This window comes from Urocampus carinirostris, chromosome 5, assembly GCF_059441175.1.
Source record: "Urocampus carinirostris isolate Australia breed hairy pipefish chromosome 5, RoL_Ucar_1.0, whole genome shotgun sequence".
NCBI classification, from domain to species: Eukaryota; Metazoa; Chordata; class Actinopteri; order Syngnathiformes; family Syngnathidae; genus Urocampus; species Urocampus carinirostris.
This window is the reverse complement of record NC_142353.1, coordinates 12,176,181-12,196,731: the sequence shown is the minus strand read 5'-3', so window position 1 is coordinate 12,196,731 and position 20,551 is coordinate 12,176,181. Positions and strand designations below refer to the sequence as shown.

General features: G+C 37.6%; 1 protein-coding gene across 2 annotated transcripts in view; it reads right to left on the bottom strand.

Moving 5' to 3' along the window:
* Window positions 1-16,018, bottom strand: part of LOC148365446 (bone morphogenetic protein receptor type-1B-like) — a 47,728-nt gene extending 31,710 nt beyond the window's left edge. Inside the window, exon 1 of one of the 2 annotated variants that reach the window (XM_088335771.1) lies at window positions 15,640-16,018. In XM_088335771.1, the coding sequence (XP_088191897.1) occupies window positions 15,640-15,709 (70 nt within the window). In that variant the 5' untranslated portion in view covers window positions 15,710-16,018. The remainder of the gene's footprint in view (window positions 1-15,639) is intronic. The other variant, XM_088335770.1, reaches the window with a different exon arrangement.
* Window positions 16,019-20,551: the final 4,533 nt, after the last annotated feature.

The following is a 20,551-nucleotide window of genomic DNA, read 5'->3' as shown; positions in this document are numbered from 1 at the left end:
CCAGACCAAACACAGATCAAACACCCCTTATGAAGAGAAAATACTTTGGTCCACAATTTTCCTCGCCCGGACGCGGGTAACAAGGGCCCCTCTCTCGAGCCAGGCCTGGAGGTGGGGTCCGCTGGCGAGCGCCTAGTGGTCGGGTCTTTTCTCACGGGGTCCGGCCAGGCACAGCCCTAAAGGACGACATGGGTCCCTATTCCCATGGGTTCACCACCTGTGTGGTCAGGTGCGTAGAGAGCTGTGTAGCGGCCAAATAATCATTGGTTGCTGCCCTAATAATGTAGATCTAATTTGGGGGGTTTAAAATGACAGAGTGTAAATATGCACCACTAGAGGTTGTTGTGGTATAGAATTAAACTGAAGTGCATTATAAGAAAGCCCACTTGTTTTCCCCCTCAAGTGCTTTTTTAAAATGTCCTTTTCAAAATAAACTCTTGTCACTAACCCCATGTGTCTGCACTTGGGTCTGCCTTACCAAAACATAAGAGAATAAGTACAGTTGGTCAGAACTTGTGTAAGCGACTAACTTAAGCAGCTAGCGAGACAAGGTAAGTGGCAAGATTAAAGGAAAATTTGTCAAAATTTGGGACCCTGACTCATGAAAAAAGACGCGAGTAGCTAGAGAAAGAAACAGTGAAAAAAAGTCAAAGATGACAAGTGCCAGATGCCTGAATCACGGTACTCGCAACGTTCGCTTGGGTGACCGATTCTGGAAGGCAAGTAACACTGACGAAAGAACGAGCTGGTGTAAGTGGCTAACACTAGCATCTAGAGGGAGGACAAGTCCAGTAAAATATTGCAAGCGCTAACGTTGTGACCCTGAACCAATGTACTCAGCAACATATGTGGCTAGAGAGTTAAGCGGTGGAAGAAAAAGTAGAACATTCCTGAATCACGGAATAAAGTGACTAACTGTGGAACGTGAGTAACTCTGAAGGACGAAGTATGAGTAGCTAACAATGATAATAGTGGATAGCATCGAGCCATAGCTTGCAGCCCTGAGGCTAGAGAGGGAAAAAGTGGAGGGAAAAAGCATCAGATCCTTGAATCATGCTGCTCAGTGACTTTCATTGGGATCATCAGCTGTGGAATGTGTGTAAAACTGAAGGACGGAGCAGGAGAAGCTAACAACGACAACACTGACTAGCACCGATCTAAAGCCTGCAGCCACGTGGCTAGAGAAGAAATAGTTGGAAAAAAAAGCATTGGATGCCTCAATCAAAAGTCATGATATTTGCTTGCATGAGCAGCTGTGAAAGGAGAGGTACATTAAATTACAAAGCTTAAGCATCTAATAATAACAATACCTGCTAAAGCATGCAAGTAACGACCACAAGTGACTAGACAAGGAAACATTGTAAAAAAATTGGCAGATCAGTGTTTGGCAGAAAATGCATGGGCAAGTATATGATAACGGCATTTGATATATTGTGTTTTTTGAGTGAATATCATGACAGTTTTAATAATTGTCTGGTAGCGTGCATGAGCATGCGGTCAAATGACTACCACGAGTTGCTAGAGAAAGAAACCATGGAAAAAAGTAGAAGATGCTGCTTTGGCAAACAATTTATGGGAAAGTATATGATTACGACATTTGATGTAATGTACTTTTTGTGTGAATCTGATAACAACATCATAATTGTCTATTAGCGAGCAAGAGCGTGACGCCAAGTGACTACTATAAGTGGCTAGAGAGGGAAACCGAGGAAAAAATGTGGAAGGTGCTGGTCTGGCGAAAATGTATGGGCAAGTATATGATTACGGCATTTGAAAAATTGCTTTTTGAGTGAATCTGATGATGACAACAATAATTTGTTTGATGTAGCTTGTAATCAAATACATGGACAAAGAGACAAAGAGTAGCTGGCGCCTTTTAAGACAAAACGACCACTCACTCTGATTTAGCGAGTCGGTCTCTTTGAAGATAATTGCCTGTGGCATTACCTGAGTCTCTTTGATCAAAACTGCCACTTAGTCAAGGTAAACAATTGAGTTCAAGTCAAGGACCAAACTATATTTAAACATTTACTCAAATGTGATTATTGAATAAAAAATATTACTCAAAGACCATTACTTTGATCCTTTAGCCCAAAGAGTCTCTTAACTCATTCACTCCCATTTTTAAAAGAAAGTTCATGAATCAAGATTCAGTTTAAATAATTTCCCACAAAATAAGTTTTATGTTTATGTAAAACTGTCTAAAAATCTAATTCGTGTAAACACCTTATATCACACACTGTGTTAAAAACAGGAATTATAAATGAATTACCGTATTTTCCGCACTATAAGGCACACCTAAAAGTCTTATTTTTTTTCAAAAGCTGACCATGCGCCTTATAATACAGTGCGCCTTATATATGGCTGAATATTAAGTCGCAAGGTCTCGCAACTTACGCAACAGCCGCCGACTCGATTTTCCCCCGAACGCGGAGTAGTCCGCGGTGTATGCTGGGATTTATATACCGGCGTTTCATTGGCTAACCAATGTGTCAATCATCATTTGAATCGATCGCTATTGGCTAAAGTTATTCGGAGCCTCGGATTGGCTAGAGGGCCAAAACAAACCCTGCAATTGGCCGAAAAAGATGTGTCAATCATCAATTAAATCGATCGCTATTGGCTGAAGTTATTCAGAGCCTCGGATTGGCTAGAGGGCCAAAACAAACCCTGCAATTCGCCGAAAAAGATTACTGTGAATAGCAAGCTTGCTAAAGTACGCCATAAAGAAACATGTTTCATTAGTCTGTATTTGTAAATATTTTACTCTCCTGGATTTACTTCACTCACGGTTGTAAGAAGACCATGATTGCGTATCATTATTGAACGTGAGAACTTAAGTGAGCTATGCGGCTTTATATTTTCCCGGTATCTTGTTTTAGAACGATCTTGATGTTGCTGTGATGAGTTGAGTGAATTAAACTCAATTCCAAGTGTTTATTTTCATTTGCACAGTAAAGTTGCGATGGTTGGCATTTCTTGAATCCCAAGACTTTAACCTTCCGAATGATATTTGAAACGATGCATTTGAGTGACATCGTACGGACTCCGCATCCGCACGTGTCTACGACACGTATTTGCTTCTTTGCAAGCTTTGGGAATGTTAGGGGGTAATCAGTTTGACTGAATCATCTGACTGTTTTGTCGAAGTTCCCACTGTAGCGCCTTATAATCCGGTGCGCCTTTCTATGGAAGATATAGGACCAAAAACTATTTTTTGGGGGTGCGCCCTATAGTGCGGAAAATATGGTAAAACTAAGTGAGACTAATAAAAGATTTAGGGAATAATTAAAGTACAAAAACAGACTGGGATAAAATCTTCTTTCGCAAGGTAAAACAAACAAAATGTCAAAGCGCAGGTGGAGTAAAGAATAAATAAAGTACAATAAAATAAATGATGTGAAAATGTGTCTTTGGCACTGAGTGAGTTTAATGATACTAACAATTCATTAAATCTATCACCACAAAATTGCAAAAAAAAAATTAAATGCATTTTATATCATATCAAACGTTTTTTTACTTTTTAAAATTGCAAAACCTGTATTTTAATTACATAATTTTCCTCCATATTTTGGTGGATACAAAAATGTTTTGAAAAATCAAATAAATAAAACTAAATGACGTGAAAATGCATCTTTAGCACTGATTTCTTAGAGTTATGTTTCTAAGAAGCTTGCCTGCTATTGGTCGACATCGTATAAAATGCTGGGGTGCTATTGGTGTCACAGAATCGTGAAAATTCCGGTATGCTATTGCTTGAACTCCATCCCACAATGCTTTTCTCTTCATTCATTTCTGAATCTCATGTGCTTCGAAAAGGCTGAGTGTCAATAATACAATGCTGTAATTTGTACCGTATTTATTTAAAGACTTGCAGTGTTGCTTAAGGAAAAAGCAAAAAACTTGACAACCATGGAAAAAAAGCTCTCAATCGAAGTGGGATCATGACAATAAAAGTGGATCATATTTCAAATGTTGGCAAGGAAAAAAAATCACTAAGAAAACATGTAAATGGCTCCCCTTGCTAATTTGCACGGACGTAACCAATCAACAATTGGGACTATTATCAAAAATAAAGAGACGATTAAGGCAAGGAAATCTTCTAAGTTAGATATGGGTAAACTACGGCCCGAGGGCAACATGCGGCCCGTCAGACTTTTTAATCCTGCTTGAAATATGAAAAAGGTGAAAATATCAAGACCATCACTATATAAAAGTAAAAAAGATATACAAAAAAGGTGTTTTCTCTTGGAGCCAGCTTTGTCCCAATGTCTGCTAAAAAATACTACTTCAGCAATACGACAAAAATACGACAAAATTATGACAAAACTAAATATTAAAGATTGTGCTTCTAGTTTGTGATCTAATTTATTTTTTTACTTTATTACTGAGAAGAAGACAAAATTACATACTACTACATAACACAAAAATGCAAACATACTACTGCAGAAATACTTTTATAGTAATACTTCAAAAATACAACCGCAGATATACTACTACTAAATTACTACAAAAAAGACAAATAGAGTAACCCTACAAAAACACTACAGGTATAGAACTAAAAAAATACTACAAAAATACTATTACGGAAATACTACAAAAATAAGACAGAAATAACACTATGGAACTATTACAAAAAACTGTGGCGGAAATAGCTCAACAATGCTGTACTGCAAAACAATTACAAAACTAAATATTAAAATCAGTGCTTGAAAACAAAGATCTAATTTCTTTTTTTACTTTAATTCTGAGAAGCGAAAACTAAATACCACAACATACTACCATGGAACTACTACAAAAAACTACGACGGAAATACTACAGAATTACTACTGCAGAATTACTGCAAAAATAATGCAGAAATACTATAATGGAACTACTCCAAAAAACAATGGCGGAAATACTACACAATTACTACGGCACATAAACTAGAAATACTACACAAATACAACTAAAGAAATACTCCAAAATACTACTACAGTAATACTACAGAAATACAATACAAATATTCCAATACTAAATATCAAAGTAAGTGCTTAAAAAGGGACCTAATATAGGTTGAGCATTTGAAAACTAATATAACAAATTGAATCGGTTTCAAAACAAATATAAAAACAAATATAACATGTAGATATCTGCATGTATATCTATTTACAACTGCAGAGAACAATTGGAGTCTCCAGGCCTGGGCCCCTAGCCCAATTTTTTAACCCAATGCAGCCCCCAACACCAAAAGATTGCCACCCAAGTTCTAAGGTAGTGTTTTTCAACCAGTGTATCGGGGCACACCAGTGTGCAGTGAGACTTTCACAAGTATCCCGCAGGAAAATGCCCAATTTTATTATTATTTGATTTTTTTAAAATACATGTTATTGCTTTCTTCCAGTAATCAGCCAAGTAATTGTAAAATTCAATAATATCAGTAGGTGGCAGCACATTACTTTTTGTTCTTTTTATATGACGTCGTACAAGGACATATACAGTATTTGATAACTTGTTTTGTCTAAAAAAGCTGTTTAGAATTACCCAGCCAAAATAAATAATTCATGGAACAAAGTAAAAATCTTACACCTAATTTTAATCATTATTTTTTTTCAATTTACTAAATAAAAGATTAAAAAATAACAGAAAAGGTGAGAACGTTATAAAAATTAACTTCAGTTGCCAACAATTTTTGTTATCTATCCATTCATTTTACGCTTATTCTCACTAGGTTCGCGGGAATTGTTGTAATTTTTCTCATTTATCTAGGAAATCAAAGGTTACAGCAAAACTATTGACCAAAATGAATAACTTGTATTATCTCCAGAGGCATAGTGACCACAAACAATAAGAAAAACTTTAGACTGCCGGCTACTCATTTTTAAAACATTTTGGACATACGGTGTGCCCTGAGATTATTTTATAAAAAAGGAGTGTGTCTTGGTGCCCTTTGCATCCGTCTGCTATTCCCCTAGACCAGCTCAAATCAAAGGTAAATTTAATATTTTTTTCATATCTTATTATAGTGTCATTTAATCATCTATCCATCCATCCATTATCTGCACCGCTTATCCTCAGTAGGGTGGCAGGGGTGCTGGAGTCCATCCCAGCCATCTTCGGGCAGTGGGCAGGGGACACCCCGAACTGGTTGCCAGCCAGTCATAGGGCACACAGGGACATACAATTCGCTCGGTCATTCACACCTAGGGACAATTTGGACCGGCCAATTAACCTGTATGTTTTTTGGAATGTGGGAGGAAACCGGAGTGCCCAGAGAAAACCCACGCAAGCACGGGGAGAACATGCAAACTTCGCACAGGAAGGTTGGTAGCTGGACTTGAACCCATGACCTCAGAACTGTGCCGCACGCGCTAACCACCGCTCCGCCGTGCTGCCCTCATTCAATCATATACATATATATTAAAGATACAAAGCAGTATATACCGAAGGTTCAGAGCTAATATCCAATGGTTTCCATCCCCCGCCATATAGAAATTTCACTTCACGACTCCTATATTAGAACAAATTTTGACTATTCATTCCTCTAGTGGCCCTTTGAAAGAGACTACAAGTTCAGTATTTTAATGGGAACTGAGATCAAGTACTTCATAGCTGCCAGAAAACCGACCTAGAACTGAACTCCTTCTCAAAGCAGACCAAACATTGAAGGTGGTGGCAGGCATTCAAACCAAAACAGGAGGTGGCAACTTCTCATTAGTAGCCTGCTGACAAAAGCACAGCAACTGGCTGAGCTTTTGGCCGTGAAAACTGATACCAGTTTCTTTTCTTTTTTTTTTAACCCCGCCAAGGACAATGAAACGTAAGCTCAAAGTCATGCTGCAAGCTAGGTGGAAGGTCACAGGAGATCTGGGAATCCTTGAAAGACTGGGCAGGAACTGATCGTCCTGTACTCGTCTGGAGGAGGATTGTCTTGACACGGAGATATTATTTACATCTTTGTTTCGATTATGGTCTCTGTGTTCGTACGGCAAGATAGGAGCGATAGCTAGCAAAACTCAACACGAAGGGATCGTATACCTGTCAACCTCCAAAGCTCCATGCCCTTATAAAATTTTGTATTTTCTCTTACCAAATACAAAATAATCTTACACCATATTTTTTTTCAAACGTGTTTATTTATGTAGTTTAACATGTTATATTGTACATGTGTTTCGTTATATCTTATATATTGTTAATTAACATTCTGTTGTGAGATCCTGAGTTGCTCGACATGAATGAGGTTTATTATAAAAAAAAGTTCAAAAATTAAATAGCTTGGACGTTCACTGTAGAAGGAAAAAAACACATGCAATATATAATTAGGTAGAATAATACATTTGCTTATTCAAATTATTCATTCATTTTCTACATTAAATTATTGTTGGTAATATACTGATTAAAGGGATAACCACAAACCTGTCTTTTTTCATGTTCTCCTTTTATACTTCCTTTTTTCTTAACTTCTTAATACAACAATAATGATTCGTAATATAATGCATTAAAGCAAGTAAGCCGTTTGAGAGCCGTCTCTCTTTAATGAGTTGAGCCGGTTCTCTAAAAAGAGACGGACTTCCTTTCACTACATAACTACCACATGAAATCCGAGGTGGCAGATGTATGCGCGCAGTAGCATCAAACCGCTCGCTTCGTTTGCAACGAAAAAAAAACGATACCGAGATAGAGGCTACGACCGCGAACTCGTTTGACTTGATTGATTCCCCGTTTTGTGATAGTCGGTGTACATGTATACCGGATGGTACCCATAATTGACAAATTTGCGTTTTTCCGCACAGATTTTCTTGTACGTTGTACACATCTTAAAATGCGTATTAAACGTACTTTGTACGGCAAAAACGTACAGGTTGACAGGTATAGGATCGTACTTACACCTAGTGCTTCAGTTCAAATGGATGGTGTTTCCTTTTATATGGCAGGATAGTATACATAGCTTGCTAAACTCGACACACAAAAATATAATTGACATCAAGTGTTTTATTTCAAGTTGACAGTTTCTATCTTTCTAATCAGAATTCGAATCACCCTTACTAGCTAGAAGTGAAAATTCACGACAGTTCAATTGTAGACAGTCCCTGTCTTTCTAATTCTAAATAGTAGCGATAGCTAGCAAAACTCAAGACGCGGAGATATTATTGACATCAAGTGATTCAGTTCGAATTGACAGTGTCTGTCTTTCTAATGCAGTACAATAGCAATGACTGGCAAAACTCACGACACAAATATATTATTAGTATCTTCAGTTCGATTGTGGACAGGGTCTGTCTTTCAATGACATGATAGGAGCGATAGCTAGCAAAACCCAACACAGAGAGATGTTATTTACATCAAGTGCTACAGTTTAATTGTAGAGAGTCCTTGTGTTTCTAATGCTAAAAAGTAGCGATAGCTAGCAAAACTCAACACATGGAGATATCATTGACATCAAGTGATCAGTTCGGATTGACAGTCTCGGTCTTTCTAATAGAGCACAGTAGCAATGACTAGCAAAACTCACGACACAAAGATATTGTTAGTATCTTCAATTCGATTGTGGACTGGGTTTGTCTTTCAATGGCATGATAGTAGCGATAGCTCGCAAAACCCAACACAAAGAGATGGTATTTACATCAAGTGCTTACATTTTTAAAGTAATGTGCCCAACACTGGTTTAGAAACATGGCAACAATTTTAAGCATTGACAAGCACTTCACATACAATTCAAGCACTTGTCACTTGTTGAAAACACACCATTAAAATTACAGCATTTTCAAGGATTTCAAGCACCCGTACAACCCCTGTAAAAAAGATTGTTTGAAAGGATAATATTCACAGTGATGGAGGAGATTATGCAAACGGTTGTCGGTCTACTGTGTAAAGATCAGCACTCGGTTACCCAACAGATTAGGAGAGAAGACTAGCGAAGCAAAGGCCAATCATCTTGCTGGCTCCAAGAAAAAAAGGACAATAGAGAAGATAAAAGTGTCCCTTAAAGGGTTAAGGGAACCCGTCCAGCAGTTCAATCACTTTCCTCCCACGTCGAACTGAGTCTTTCACGGGAAGCCGCGATCAGTCATCCAAGAGAGGCCAATGAATGGAGGGACAAATTCCTAATCCATCACTTAAACATCCGGGGGATGAATGAGCCTTGAGAAAAAGCTCCTACTAACAACAAAAAAACAAACCGAGTAAGCCCTCAGTGACGGACACCGAAGATAGGATGAATGATTCACTACAATGGTAAAAAAAAAAGATATTTTGGGGGGACCAGATTTTATTTTGATTTATTAGATGTTTTGTTAACCTTCATTGTTGACTATATTTTGATCTGTTATTTATCATTTACATTTCATTCAAATTTGAACCCACCACAGTAACAAAGGTTCCTGAGCATTTTTGTTAGTTTGGTTTGCAAAAAAAAACACATAGACTCAAAAAAAGATGCAAAAAATGTGTTCATTTGTTTATTTTGTTTCATCTTTGTTTTATTCTTTCTCTCTCTCTTTCTTTCTCTCTCTCTATTTCCCTCACTTTTTCTCTTTTTCCCTTACTGTTTTTGTCTTCTTTTTCCTCTCTCTCTCTCTCTCTCTCTCTCTCACTCATTCCCTTTCTTTTACACTCTCTTTTTCCCCTCACACTGTCTATATTTTTCTCTCTTTCTCTGTCTCTGCCCACTCTCCGCCTCTCTCTCTCTCTTTCTTTCTGTCTCTTCCCTTCCTTTTGCGCTCTCTTTTCTCCTAACTCTTTCTTTATTTTCCTCTTTTTCTCTCTCTCTGCCCACTCCACCCCCCTCTCTCCCCCCTCTCTCTCTCTCTTCCTCTCTCTTTCATTCTCTATCTCTCTATCCCTCTTTCTCTCCTTCTCACTATCTCTTTCTTTCCCTCTCGCTTTCTTTTTCCTTTCCTGTCTCTTTCTCTCTATATTCTATCTCTCTCTTTCTTTCTCTCGATTTATTTTTTCCTTCATATCTCTCTCTTTCTCTCTCTCTCTGTATATATATATACAGAGAGTATCTGTATCTATATATATATATATATATATATATACATATATACAGTATATATATATACATTATATATATATATATATATATATATATATATATATATATATATATATATATATATATATATATATATATATATATATATATATATACATATACTGGACTGTCTCAGAAAATTAGAATATTGTGATAAAGTTCTTTATTTTCTGTAATGCAATTAAAAAAACAAAAATGTCATACATTCTGGATTCATTACACATCAACTGAACTATTTCAAGCCTTTTATTATTTGAATATTGCTGATTTTGGCTTACAGCTGAAAAAAACTAAAAAATCCTATCTCAAAATATTAGAATACTTCCTCAGACCAAGTAAAAAAATAATTTTATAACAGCAAAACTAAATCAAACATTTGAAAATGTCCATTGATGCACTCAGTACTTGGTTGGGAATCCTTTTGCACGGATTACTGCATCAATCCGGCGTGGCATGGAGGCAATCAGCCTGTGGCATTGCTGAGGTGTTATTGATGCCCAGGATGCTTCGATAGCGGCCTTCAGCTCATTTGCATTTGTAGGTCTGGTGTCTTTCATCTTCTTCTTAACTATACCCCACAGATTTTCGATGGGGTTCAGGTCAGGGGAATTAGCAGGCCAATCAAGGACAGTGATGCCATGGTCAGTGCACCAGTTACTGGTGGTTTTGGCACTGTGGGCAGGTGCCAGATCATGCTGGAAAATGAAATCCTCATCTCCATAGAGCTTTTCAGCAGATGGAAGCATGTAGTGCTCTAAAATCTCTTGGTACACAGTTGCATTTACTCTGGACTTGATGAAACACAGTGGACCAACACCAGCAGCTGTCATGGCTCCCCAAACCATTGCTGACTGTGGAAAACTTCACACTGGATTTCAAGCAACTTGGATTTTGCTCTTCTCCAGCCTTTCTCCAGACTCTGGCGCCTTGACTTCCAAATGAAATGCAAAACTTGCTTTCGTCTGAAAAGAGGACTTTGGACCACTCTGCAACTGTCCAGTGCTTCTTCTCCATAGCCCAAGTCAGACGCTTCTTCCGTTGTCTTGAGTTCAGAAGTGGCTTGACCATGGGAATACGGCTATTGTAGCGCATTTCCCGGACACGTCTGTGAACTGTGGCTTTTGATACCTGGACTCCAGCTTCAGCCCACTGTCTTTGAAGCTCCCCCAAATTCTGGAAGCGGCTCTTCTTCACAATTTTGTTAAGGCTGCGGTCATCTCTCTTGGTTGTGCAGCGTTTCCGGCCACATTTTTCCCTTCCAACAGACTTTTTGTGGATATGCTTTGAAACTGCACTCTGTGAACAGCCTGCTCTTTGAGAAATTTCTTTTTGTGTCTTACCCTCCTGATGGAGGGTATCAATGATGGTCCTCTGGACAGCAGTCAGATCAGCAGTGATTTAGTTTACTGAACTGAGTGTTTTTAAGGCTCAGGAAACCCTCGCAAGGTGTTTCGAGTTAATTAGATGATTCAGGTGATTAGTTGAATAGCCTACTTGTATACTTTTTCATGATATTCTAATATTTTGAGATAGGATTTTTGAGTTTTCTTAAGCTGTAAACCAAATTCAGCAATATTAAAATAATAAAAGGCTTGAAATAGTTCAGTTGATGTGTAATGAATCCAGAATGTATGACATTTTTGTTTTTTTAATTGCATTACAGAAAATAAAGAAGTTTATCACAATATTCTAATTTTCTGAGACAGTCCAGTATATATATACATATATATATATATATATATATATATATATATATATATATATATATACATACATACAAATATATATATATATATATATATATATATATATATATATATATATATATATATACATACATACAAATATATATATATATATATATATATATATATATATATATATATCATCTCATCTCATTAGCTGCACCGCTTATCCTCAGTAGGGTCGCGGGGGTGCTGGAGCCCATCCCAGCAATCATCGGGCAGTGGGCAGGGGACACCCTGAACTGGTTGCCGGCCAATCGCAGGGCACACGGGGACAGACAACTCACTCGCTCAATCACACCGAGGGACTATTTGGCCTGGCCAATTGACCTGAAATGCATGTCTTTTGGAATGTGGGAGGAAGCCCACACAAGCACAGGGGGAACATACAAACTCATATACAGTATATATATATATACATACATACAGTGGGATCTCGCTACTTCGTGGTTCGACGTTCGCGGGTTCAGAGCTTTGCGGGTAATAATAATAAAATCTATATATATATACTTTTTTTTAAATTTTATTTTATTTTTTTATTTTTTTAAGCATTTTTGAAGGGGCGTTGCTACTTTGTGGTTCCACGTTCACGGGTTCAGAGCTTCGCAGGTCTAAAAAATAATAATAACAAAATAAAATGCTTAAAAAAAGATAAAAAATAATTATTATATATATTTTTTTTTAAGCATTTTTGAAGGGGCGTCGCTACTTCGTGGTTCCACGTTCGCGGGTTCAGAGCTTTGCAGGTCTAAAAAAATAATAATAATAAAATAAAATGCTTAAAAAAAAATGAAAAAAAAGCATTTTGGAAGGGGGCGTCGCTACTTCACGGATTTTCACTTTTCGCGGGTGGTTTTGGTCCCCATTAACCACGATAACCGAGGGATTACTGTACAATTTTCTCAACCTATGATTTTTTTTATTAAAAAAATAACATTGGTATGATATTTCATGTATTTTTGCTTGATATTCAAATCAATGTGTTGTTTTTCTAATAAATGAAAGTTCGCGGGGAACTTTAAACTCATCACATATTATTTTTTTATTATCAGGGTTTTTACAACTTTTTCATGGCTAATTCAAGGCAAATTTTTCCAGTACCTTCAAAGAAAGAAATTGGTCCAGATAACGTTGTTGTTGTTTTTGTAGACTTTGATGACCAAAATAAGTCGCTATCTTGCATCTAGCACATACTTTGTGCTATTTTGAGCTGTTCCTCTCCGTGATAAACAAGACTTTTGTGTCAATGGGCATCTATAAACTGACATGAATTCTGCCATTCTGCTTCAACTATGCACACAGAACCTTAATATGTTGAGTAATAATTGAGTTCAATACGAAAGACAAAGAAGGAAAGAAAACATTTTTATTAAAAGCAAAAAAATGAGCCAAATTTGGACTCGTTTTAATCACATTGATTGCTCCGAGTGCAATCAATCTTTCCTTCTTTGAGAATGATGATCTTTTGCTTTTTATTTTACTTGTTTTAATTTATATTTTTTGCTTGTTTTTCAGGGGATCTGTAGGTTAAGTTGGTTAAAATAGAATCGTAAATAGTTATTTTTTTGCATTTTATTATTTATTCATGGCATTGATTAGTTCATATTTTTAATCTGTTTTATTGTTTTGCATCTCAGGGATTTTGTGACTTTAAATCTGTTCAGTGTGTGAAAAGCTAAAATGGTTTGGTATTTTTTGTCGATCTGTGAAAAAATATATTTAGATTTCATGTGTTTTTCGGGAATCCCCGCAAGACATATGAAATTACTAATTATTAATCATTTGGTGCATAATGTTTTATTATTATTGATCTAATAGTATTAAAAAAAAATCTGAGGAGCTTTTTGGGAGCCGAAAGAGCCTCTTAATAAGGAGCCGAGCATGAAGAGTGTTTTTTTTCTAGCGAGAGCTGTCCTCTTGGGTGTGACCAGTAGGGGGCGTGATGCTTGTCATGATGACTACGCCATTATGACAAGCCACCAGATCAGGCGTGTGGGCATTATTTTAACGGTTTATCTTTAATTTTTCGTTATTTCTTGCTCGGTCTATAGTCGGACTGCCAAAAAACATGGCGACAACAACAATTTCCAGCATTTTCCAGCACTTCACCCAAAAATCAAGCATTTTCTTGACTACATTTAAATTCAAGCCTTTTCAAGAATTTCAAGCACCTGTACAAACATTCTATAACAAACCCTTTTTGCGGTAAAAAAATCCGTCGAAAATAGAAAAAATATATCAGCCTTCACATTAAGTGTAGGCGGCGGGCAGCTGTTGTTTGGATTCTTCAGATCAGTCAACGTTCACATGAAATCATGTAGACACTTTGTATGTTTGCTTGCACGCGTGTGCTTGAAATGCTCAGAGGGTCACGGCTTTTGCGCTCGGTCACGGCTTTCGTCGACGCGACTGCGACAGACGAGTTATGACGAACTCGTAAGCTGGAAGAACTTCAGAAGCTTTGTAATAGAACTGAAGATGGAAGGGCAAGGCCGGACGCAATCACTCACTCGCTCCGACGTTATTTTTGAAATTCCTCCTTTTGGGGAATGTGGAGGGGGGTTGATAATGTATCGAGCAGGTGTAAACTGTTGGCGTGGGGGGGGGTAGCTCGGGGTGGTTCGGTCGTCAAAATGAGAATGCCAGGAGAAAAGGATTTGGAACCCAAAAATTTACATAAAATATGTGAATATGTGGCTCCTCTTATTTGAATTTTTTTAATTCAATTACAATTTGGGCGAAAGAAAATTGATTTTCAGCAAATGTTCATTGTATAAAGTGCATCTAAAGTGCAATCAAAACTACTTGTTAATCAGCTATCTTTGACAATGTGTACCCCCCCATAAAAAGGGTAAGAAAACAGAGTTTCTAAAGTGCTGCAAAACAATACAAAGCATTCATCCAAAAAAATGATCTGAATGACGCGTTCCCAAAAAAAATTCTGTCAAATTTTGAGGAATTTGCAAAAAAGGGGGGAAATTTCCAATTTTCTGACAGGAGTGCAAAACCATGCACAGTTTTTCATTATTGTCCATCAAAACAATACTCAATCACATTTTCTTTGTCAAATTTTGAGAATTTGGCAAAATAAAAGAAGAAAGAAAACATTTTTTGCACAGCATCCAACCAATAAAGTGCAATTAAATTAGTTGTTAATCTGATTTGATTTCAAACAAAAGTTGAAGACAAAAAAGGAGGTGGAAGAAAACCGATTTTCTGAAGAGCTGTAAAACAATGCTCAGCATTTACTCAATGAATTGCTTTAAAAATGACTAGTTACTCACAATTGTTTCCAGTCAATCAAAAAATGCAGAATATACATTTTATGAAAGTGGTGCAGAACAATGTTCAGCATTCACACACACTCAATCACACCTCGGGACAATTTGGAGCCACAAATTAACCTGCCATGCATCCTTTTGGAACGTGGTATGAAGCCCACGCAAACAAGGAGAGAACATGCAAACTCCGCACGGGGGGCAGGTGGATAAATTTGAAGCCCGGATCACTGAACTGTGGGGCTGACAAGCTAACCACATAGCCGCGTGCCGCTTGACTTATTGATCAGAAAAATTTTTTTAAGTGAAATTGGCAAATTTGGCAAACTATAGGTCTGCAAAAGGATGTCCAACATTCACTCAATAAAGTGCTTTTTAATAAAATGAGATTTTTTTTTTCAATCAAATTGTAGCAATATACCGCACCCCCCCACACACACAAAAAAAGGGAAAACTGCAAAACAATTCTAAACATTTACTCAATAAAATGCATTGTCAAATTTTGACTATTTGGGGAAAAAAAGTAAAGTAACTAAAGTAACAGATGTTCTGCACGGAATTCACTCATTAAAGAGCAAGCAAACGGAAACGGAGCCTTACCGTGCACCGCAACGTCCCAAAAAACAAATCCAAGTACTACAAGCGCCGTTATTCGTCCCCACGTCGGCATGGTCGGAATAGACCCGCCGCTCCTTTCCACTCTCCCCCCTTGCTCGCCCGAAGTTCCTCACGCACTCTCTCACTCCTCTTGATTGCGGGGGGGGTCGTCAATCAAAATTCCGGATTTCGGCGATGTGAGAAAAGTGGCCGTCCTCGAACAGAGCTCAACCTCCAGTAGCTTGTTCGTCCTCCCAACTGACAGTAGCTCACACTGAGGAAAAGAGAGAGAGTGAGACATATGGAGGGGGCGGAGGAAAAACGGGGGCAGGGAGCCAACAGGAGAAAGACCAGGTTTAGCGAAACAGGGGTGGACGAGGAGTGGGTTGCTTGTATAAAGAGTCGAAGGTACTAGGAGCGTTCCAACTATGACGCACTTGGCCTGGATTCCTGTCAATTATTCAGTAGGCTCGTTTATTTCTATCGCGCAATTGGGTGCTGGTTCAATTTGTTTTGAGTTACTTTTTTACAGTCCGCTGTTATTAAACCTACTATAAACGACCCATACTTGATCCAGAATGCTTATGTAATAATAGACCTGTGTCAAACCTAGTTTCTTTCTAAAGTACTTGAAAAAGTTCTTCACTCTACTGAGACAGCCCTGGTTAAGGTGACCAATGATCTTCTACGTGTTGTGAAATGCTCTGCCCACTGAGATTCGATCTGCAACCTCTGTGGAACTGTTCAAATCTAGGATTAAAACACACTTCTACTCTACTAATAGCAGAGGGGTCAGGAACCTTTTTGACCCAAATAGCCAAAAAAGCAAAAAATGTTTTAAAAAGAAATTAAGAGAGCCACATCATATATTTTCATACAAAATTGAAAAAAACTGCCAAACACGGTCTCTAGACAAAAGCTTATTCTTCAGCACATTTTATTTCACTGTGTGACATTTGATGATTTAATCAAATGTATGAAATTATAATAATGCCAAATCCTGTGTCCCAAAATCAATGTAAATATGCCATTTACAATTTGTCTTCCACCTTAAGAGTGTTGAGGCAATTTTTTTCCATGAAATTTGTCCTTAATAACGGTTTCAAAACAATGTGCATGCAAAGTTCTATTGTAAAAATGTCACAAACTACTGCAAACGATAAGCATATCGTCATATTGACTTTCGGTGTAGACTGCACTGAGCGAGAGAGAGAGAAGGAAGAGCCTTGCGCTGTGTGCAGGGAGACGCCCACCTGTACGGCTCACCCAATCAAGGTCGTTTGCCAGCATTTGTATAAATCAGTTTAAATGGTTTCTTATCGGACTTCTGCATTAAGTTGCTTCGGCTTTATATGGACCAAAATCGGGATAGAATCACTTGACTTTGGAACGCCACAGAGCGATGTGCAATAGTTACATTTTATTTCGGAGCCTAATCTACCCATGAAAAGAGCGATATATGGCTCCCGAGCCATAGGTTCCCTACCCCTGCTATAGCACATGAAACACCATTATTTCACATTGACGATATCCATGTTTTATTTTTATTGCAACATCTCTGCAGCCTGGTCATCCCGGAAGGGGCATGTTTGGTCCCTTCTCAAGGTTTGTTCATTTTCCTCATGTTGAGTATTTCCTTGCCCTCGTGTAGGTTTTAGATTAGGGGATGGTGTCATTAAAATGCTATATTTTCTTGGATCAAAAGGTAAAGCATCTGAAACGCTGTTTAACTGCTTTTAATTTGGAGTGAAAGCAGTTTTAAAGCTGTACTAACTTGTGAGTTAATCAGCTTTACAATTTTTGGAGCAAATTTAGTCAAGGGTTAAGCAGCTTTTAAGCTTTGTACAGACACTCCCCTACTTACGACCAATTCGACTTACACAAAATGGTAGTTACGATCATTTTTTTTCGGGATGTGTAAAAATATCCAGACATTGTTGTGAGTTAGATTGTGTATAGTGTGCACCTTTTTCTGAGTACTGGACATTACTGTAGTGCTTCTTTCCACTGTGTCACCCAACATCCACATTGAAGAAGAAATCGGGATTCTACTTCCTGGTTCGTGTGTAATAATAACAAGGTGTACTTTGACGTTTTTATGGGATTTTTCGTGGAATAAGAAAGCTTGGTGGGGTTGAGAAAATGGTCGGAACGTTTTTTTTCAGCCACTTTTTACCACGGAGAAGGAAGTCGCCTAACTCTTGAAGCTCATCTTCTAAAAGTAGGTTAAACTTAACTTTATTTATCTTTATAGAGCATATTGGTTTATTAAATGTTTATTTTTTAGTACAAAACAATACAGGTTACTTATACAAGCCTTAAACATGCTTATATAAACCTTAAACATACAAATTATAGCACTTAAGCAACTTATGAACAGAGAGTGAATGCAGAGTGAATGGCTAGGAAGAAGAAAAAAAAAGACTTCCCGCCTCACCAACTCTCACCACCAGTGAGCGAAACCTCTACGCGCACCCGCTCGGTTCAATTGCCAAACTACGGCCTCGGAGTAGAAAATAAATCTCAAATAAATGTACAAAAAAATCAAAACAAATATTTTTAAAAAATAATAATAATTATTATAATTATAGGAACAAGTTGTAGCACTACTAGAGCTTTAAACGTGCAATTCGTATTTTTTTTTAAAAAGGAAGCAGTTTTAGTTATCTTTTTTTTTCTTTTTTCCAGCCAAACAAGCGATCTCTCCAATCGCCGCCTCCACGCTACTTTACTTGACTTGGCTTTTTTTTCCATGCTAATTTTTCTCATTTTTCCTTCTCACAGCGGTTAGCGTCGTTCAATAGCCACTCACAAAAGAAGCCAGAGAGGAAAAATCATGTAAACATACAAGAGGCTCACTCATCCGGGCCCCCTTTCCCACGTTAGTATCGGACCTCGGCGAAAGGTGTCGATGCCCCCCCAGATCCCAATGGAGAATCGGCCAATGGGGAATGGCGTTAATTAATTGCTGGGCTCCGAGCCGTGTCGAAAAAATCGGGTCCAAACATGTCCGGGGCGACGAGGCGGAATGACCTCGAGAGGGATAACAAAATCATCCAGTAAGGCAGGGGTGTCAAACTCATTTTGGCTTGGGGGCCACATAGTAGAAAAAAACACTCTCACGGGGAGCTGGACTAGTGCATTAAAGAGAAAGAGAGAGAGAACACAAGAGAGAATGAGAGAAAGAAAGAAAGAAAGAAAGAAAGAAAGAAAGAAAGAAAGAAAGAAAGAAAGAAAGAAAGAAAGAAAGAAAGAAAGAAAGAAAGAAAGAAAGAAAGAAAGAAAGAAAGAAAGAAAGAAAGAAAGAAAGATTTAAGATAATAAAAATAAAATTGAGGAATACAAATGAATACATCAAAATAAAGTCATTTTGAAAATTAAAAAAATCAGATGATGGAATTAAAAAAAATGTAACACATATTATATAAAACATAACAAATTAAAATATACAATCGAAAAATTCAAATAAATTATTGGTATTAAAAATAAACAATAAAATAAATATGAAAATAACAGATCAAAATCAATAAATGATCATATCAAATACATAAATAAAAGGAAAATTTCAAAAAGGTGAATTAATTAGAGATTTGTTATCAAATTCAAATACGGTAAAAAAAAGTTCACTTGATGGAGTGATGTACTGTATTTTCAATCCCATTGAAAATTCATTGATTCATTCATTAAGTAACAGCATCGAGTCACACACCGCAAGTAGACTTTTTCACAATCCTATTATGGGCTGTGTAAATTGCGTTATTGAGCGGGCACCCCAGGTGGCACCTCAGGTGGCACCTCTGCTAATCCACAGAGAAAAGGTTCTCGGATGAAAAAACTCCACATAATCTGCTCTAATCTGCTCATTCACAGCGACTATTGACATCTCCGTCCAATGAGGGAAGAGATGACTGCATTGTTTCGATTTGTCTCTTTCTTCCTATTCTTCTCCCAAAGAACAAAATAGGATATTAAACTAAAGAAAGGGACTTCGTTTGGATCAAGGTGTCAAACATGCAGCCCGCTAGCCAGATCAGGCCCGGCAATGTTTAAATCCGCAAGAAAACGCCAAGAGAAGCGCAAGAGAAAAAATACTTGGTGTCTTAAACAAGTGCCCCCGACGTCGCCAAAGCAGGGTGCCTACCCACAAAACAACTGGGGCTGTTTTTTTCTCACATTATTTGTCACTCTTCATTACTCTCTCACCCTCTCTCACTCTCTCCCTCTCTCTCTTCTCTTTGTTCACTCTCACTCTTTCTCTTTTTACTTTCTTTTTCCTTAATTATAGCCTCACTCATTCACTTTCTCTCACTTTTTTTATCTTTTTCCGTCTCTTTTTACTCTTTGTATGTTTCTCTCTCTCTCCTTAGGCTCTGTCTGTCACTTTTTCTTTCTCTATCGCTTCCTTTTTCTCTCTTTTTTCTCTTTCTCTCATTTTCTCCCTTCCTTTCTCTCTCTCCTTTCCGTCTCTCTCTTTCTCTTTACTTTTCACTCTTTCTCTCTGTCTCTAATTTCACCCCATCTATCTCTCTCATTCTTTCTCTCACTTTCTTTGTTTTTCTTTCTCCCTTTCTCTCTTTTCTCTTTAGTTCTGCCTTTTTCTTTTTCTACCTCTTTTGATATCTCTCTCACTCTTTCGTTCTCACTCTCTATATCTCTCTCTCTTTTCTCTCTTTCTTTTCAATTTTTTTCTCTCTTCCCCCTCTTTCTATTTGCACCTGACTCTTTTTCTCTCTTTTGCTCACAATCTTTCTTTCATTTTCTCTCTCTGCCTCTCTCTTGCTCCCCGTCTCTCTCTTTCTACATTTCTTTCTTTCTTTTTCCTCTGAGTTTTTTTTTGTACTATGTGGCCCCCGCGTTAAAACGAGTTGACACCCCTGATTGAGATGCGACGATTTTCGTTTGGGCCACTGTTGAA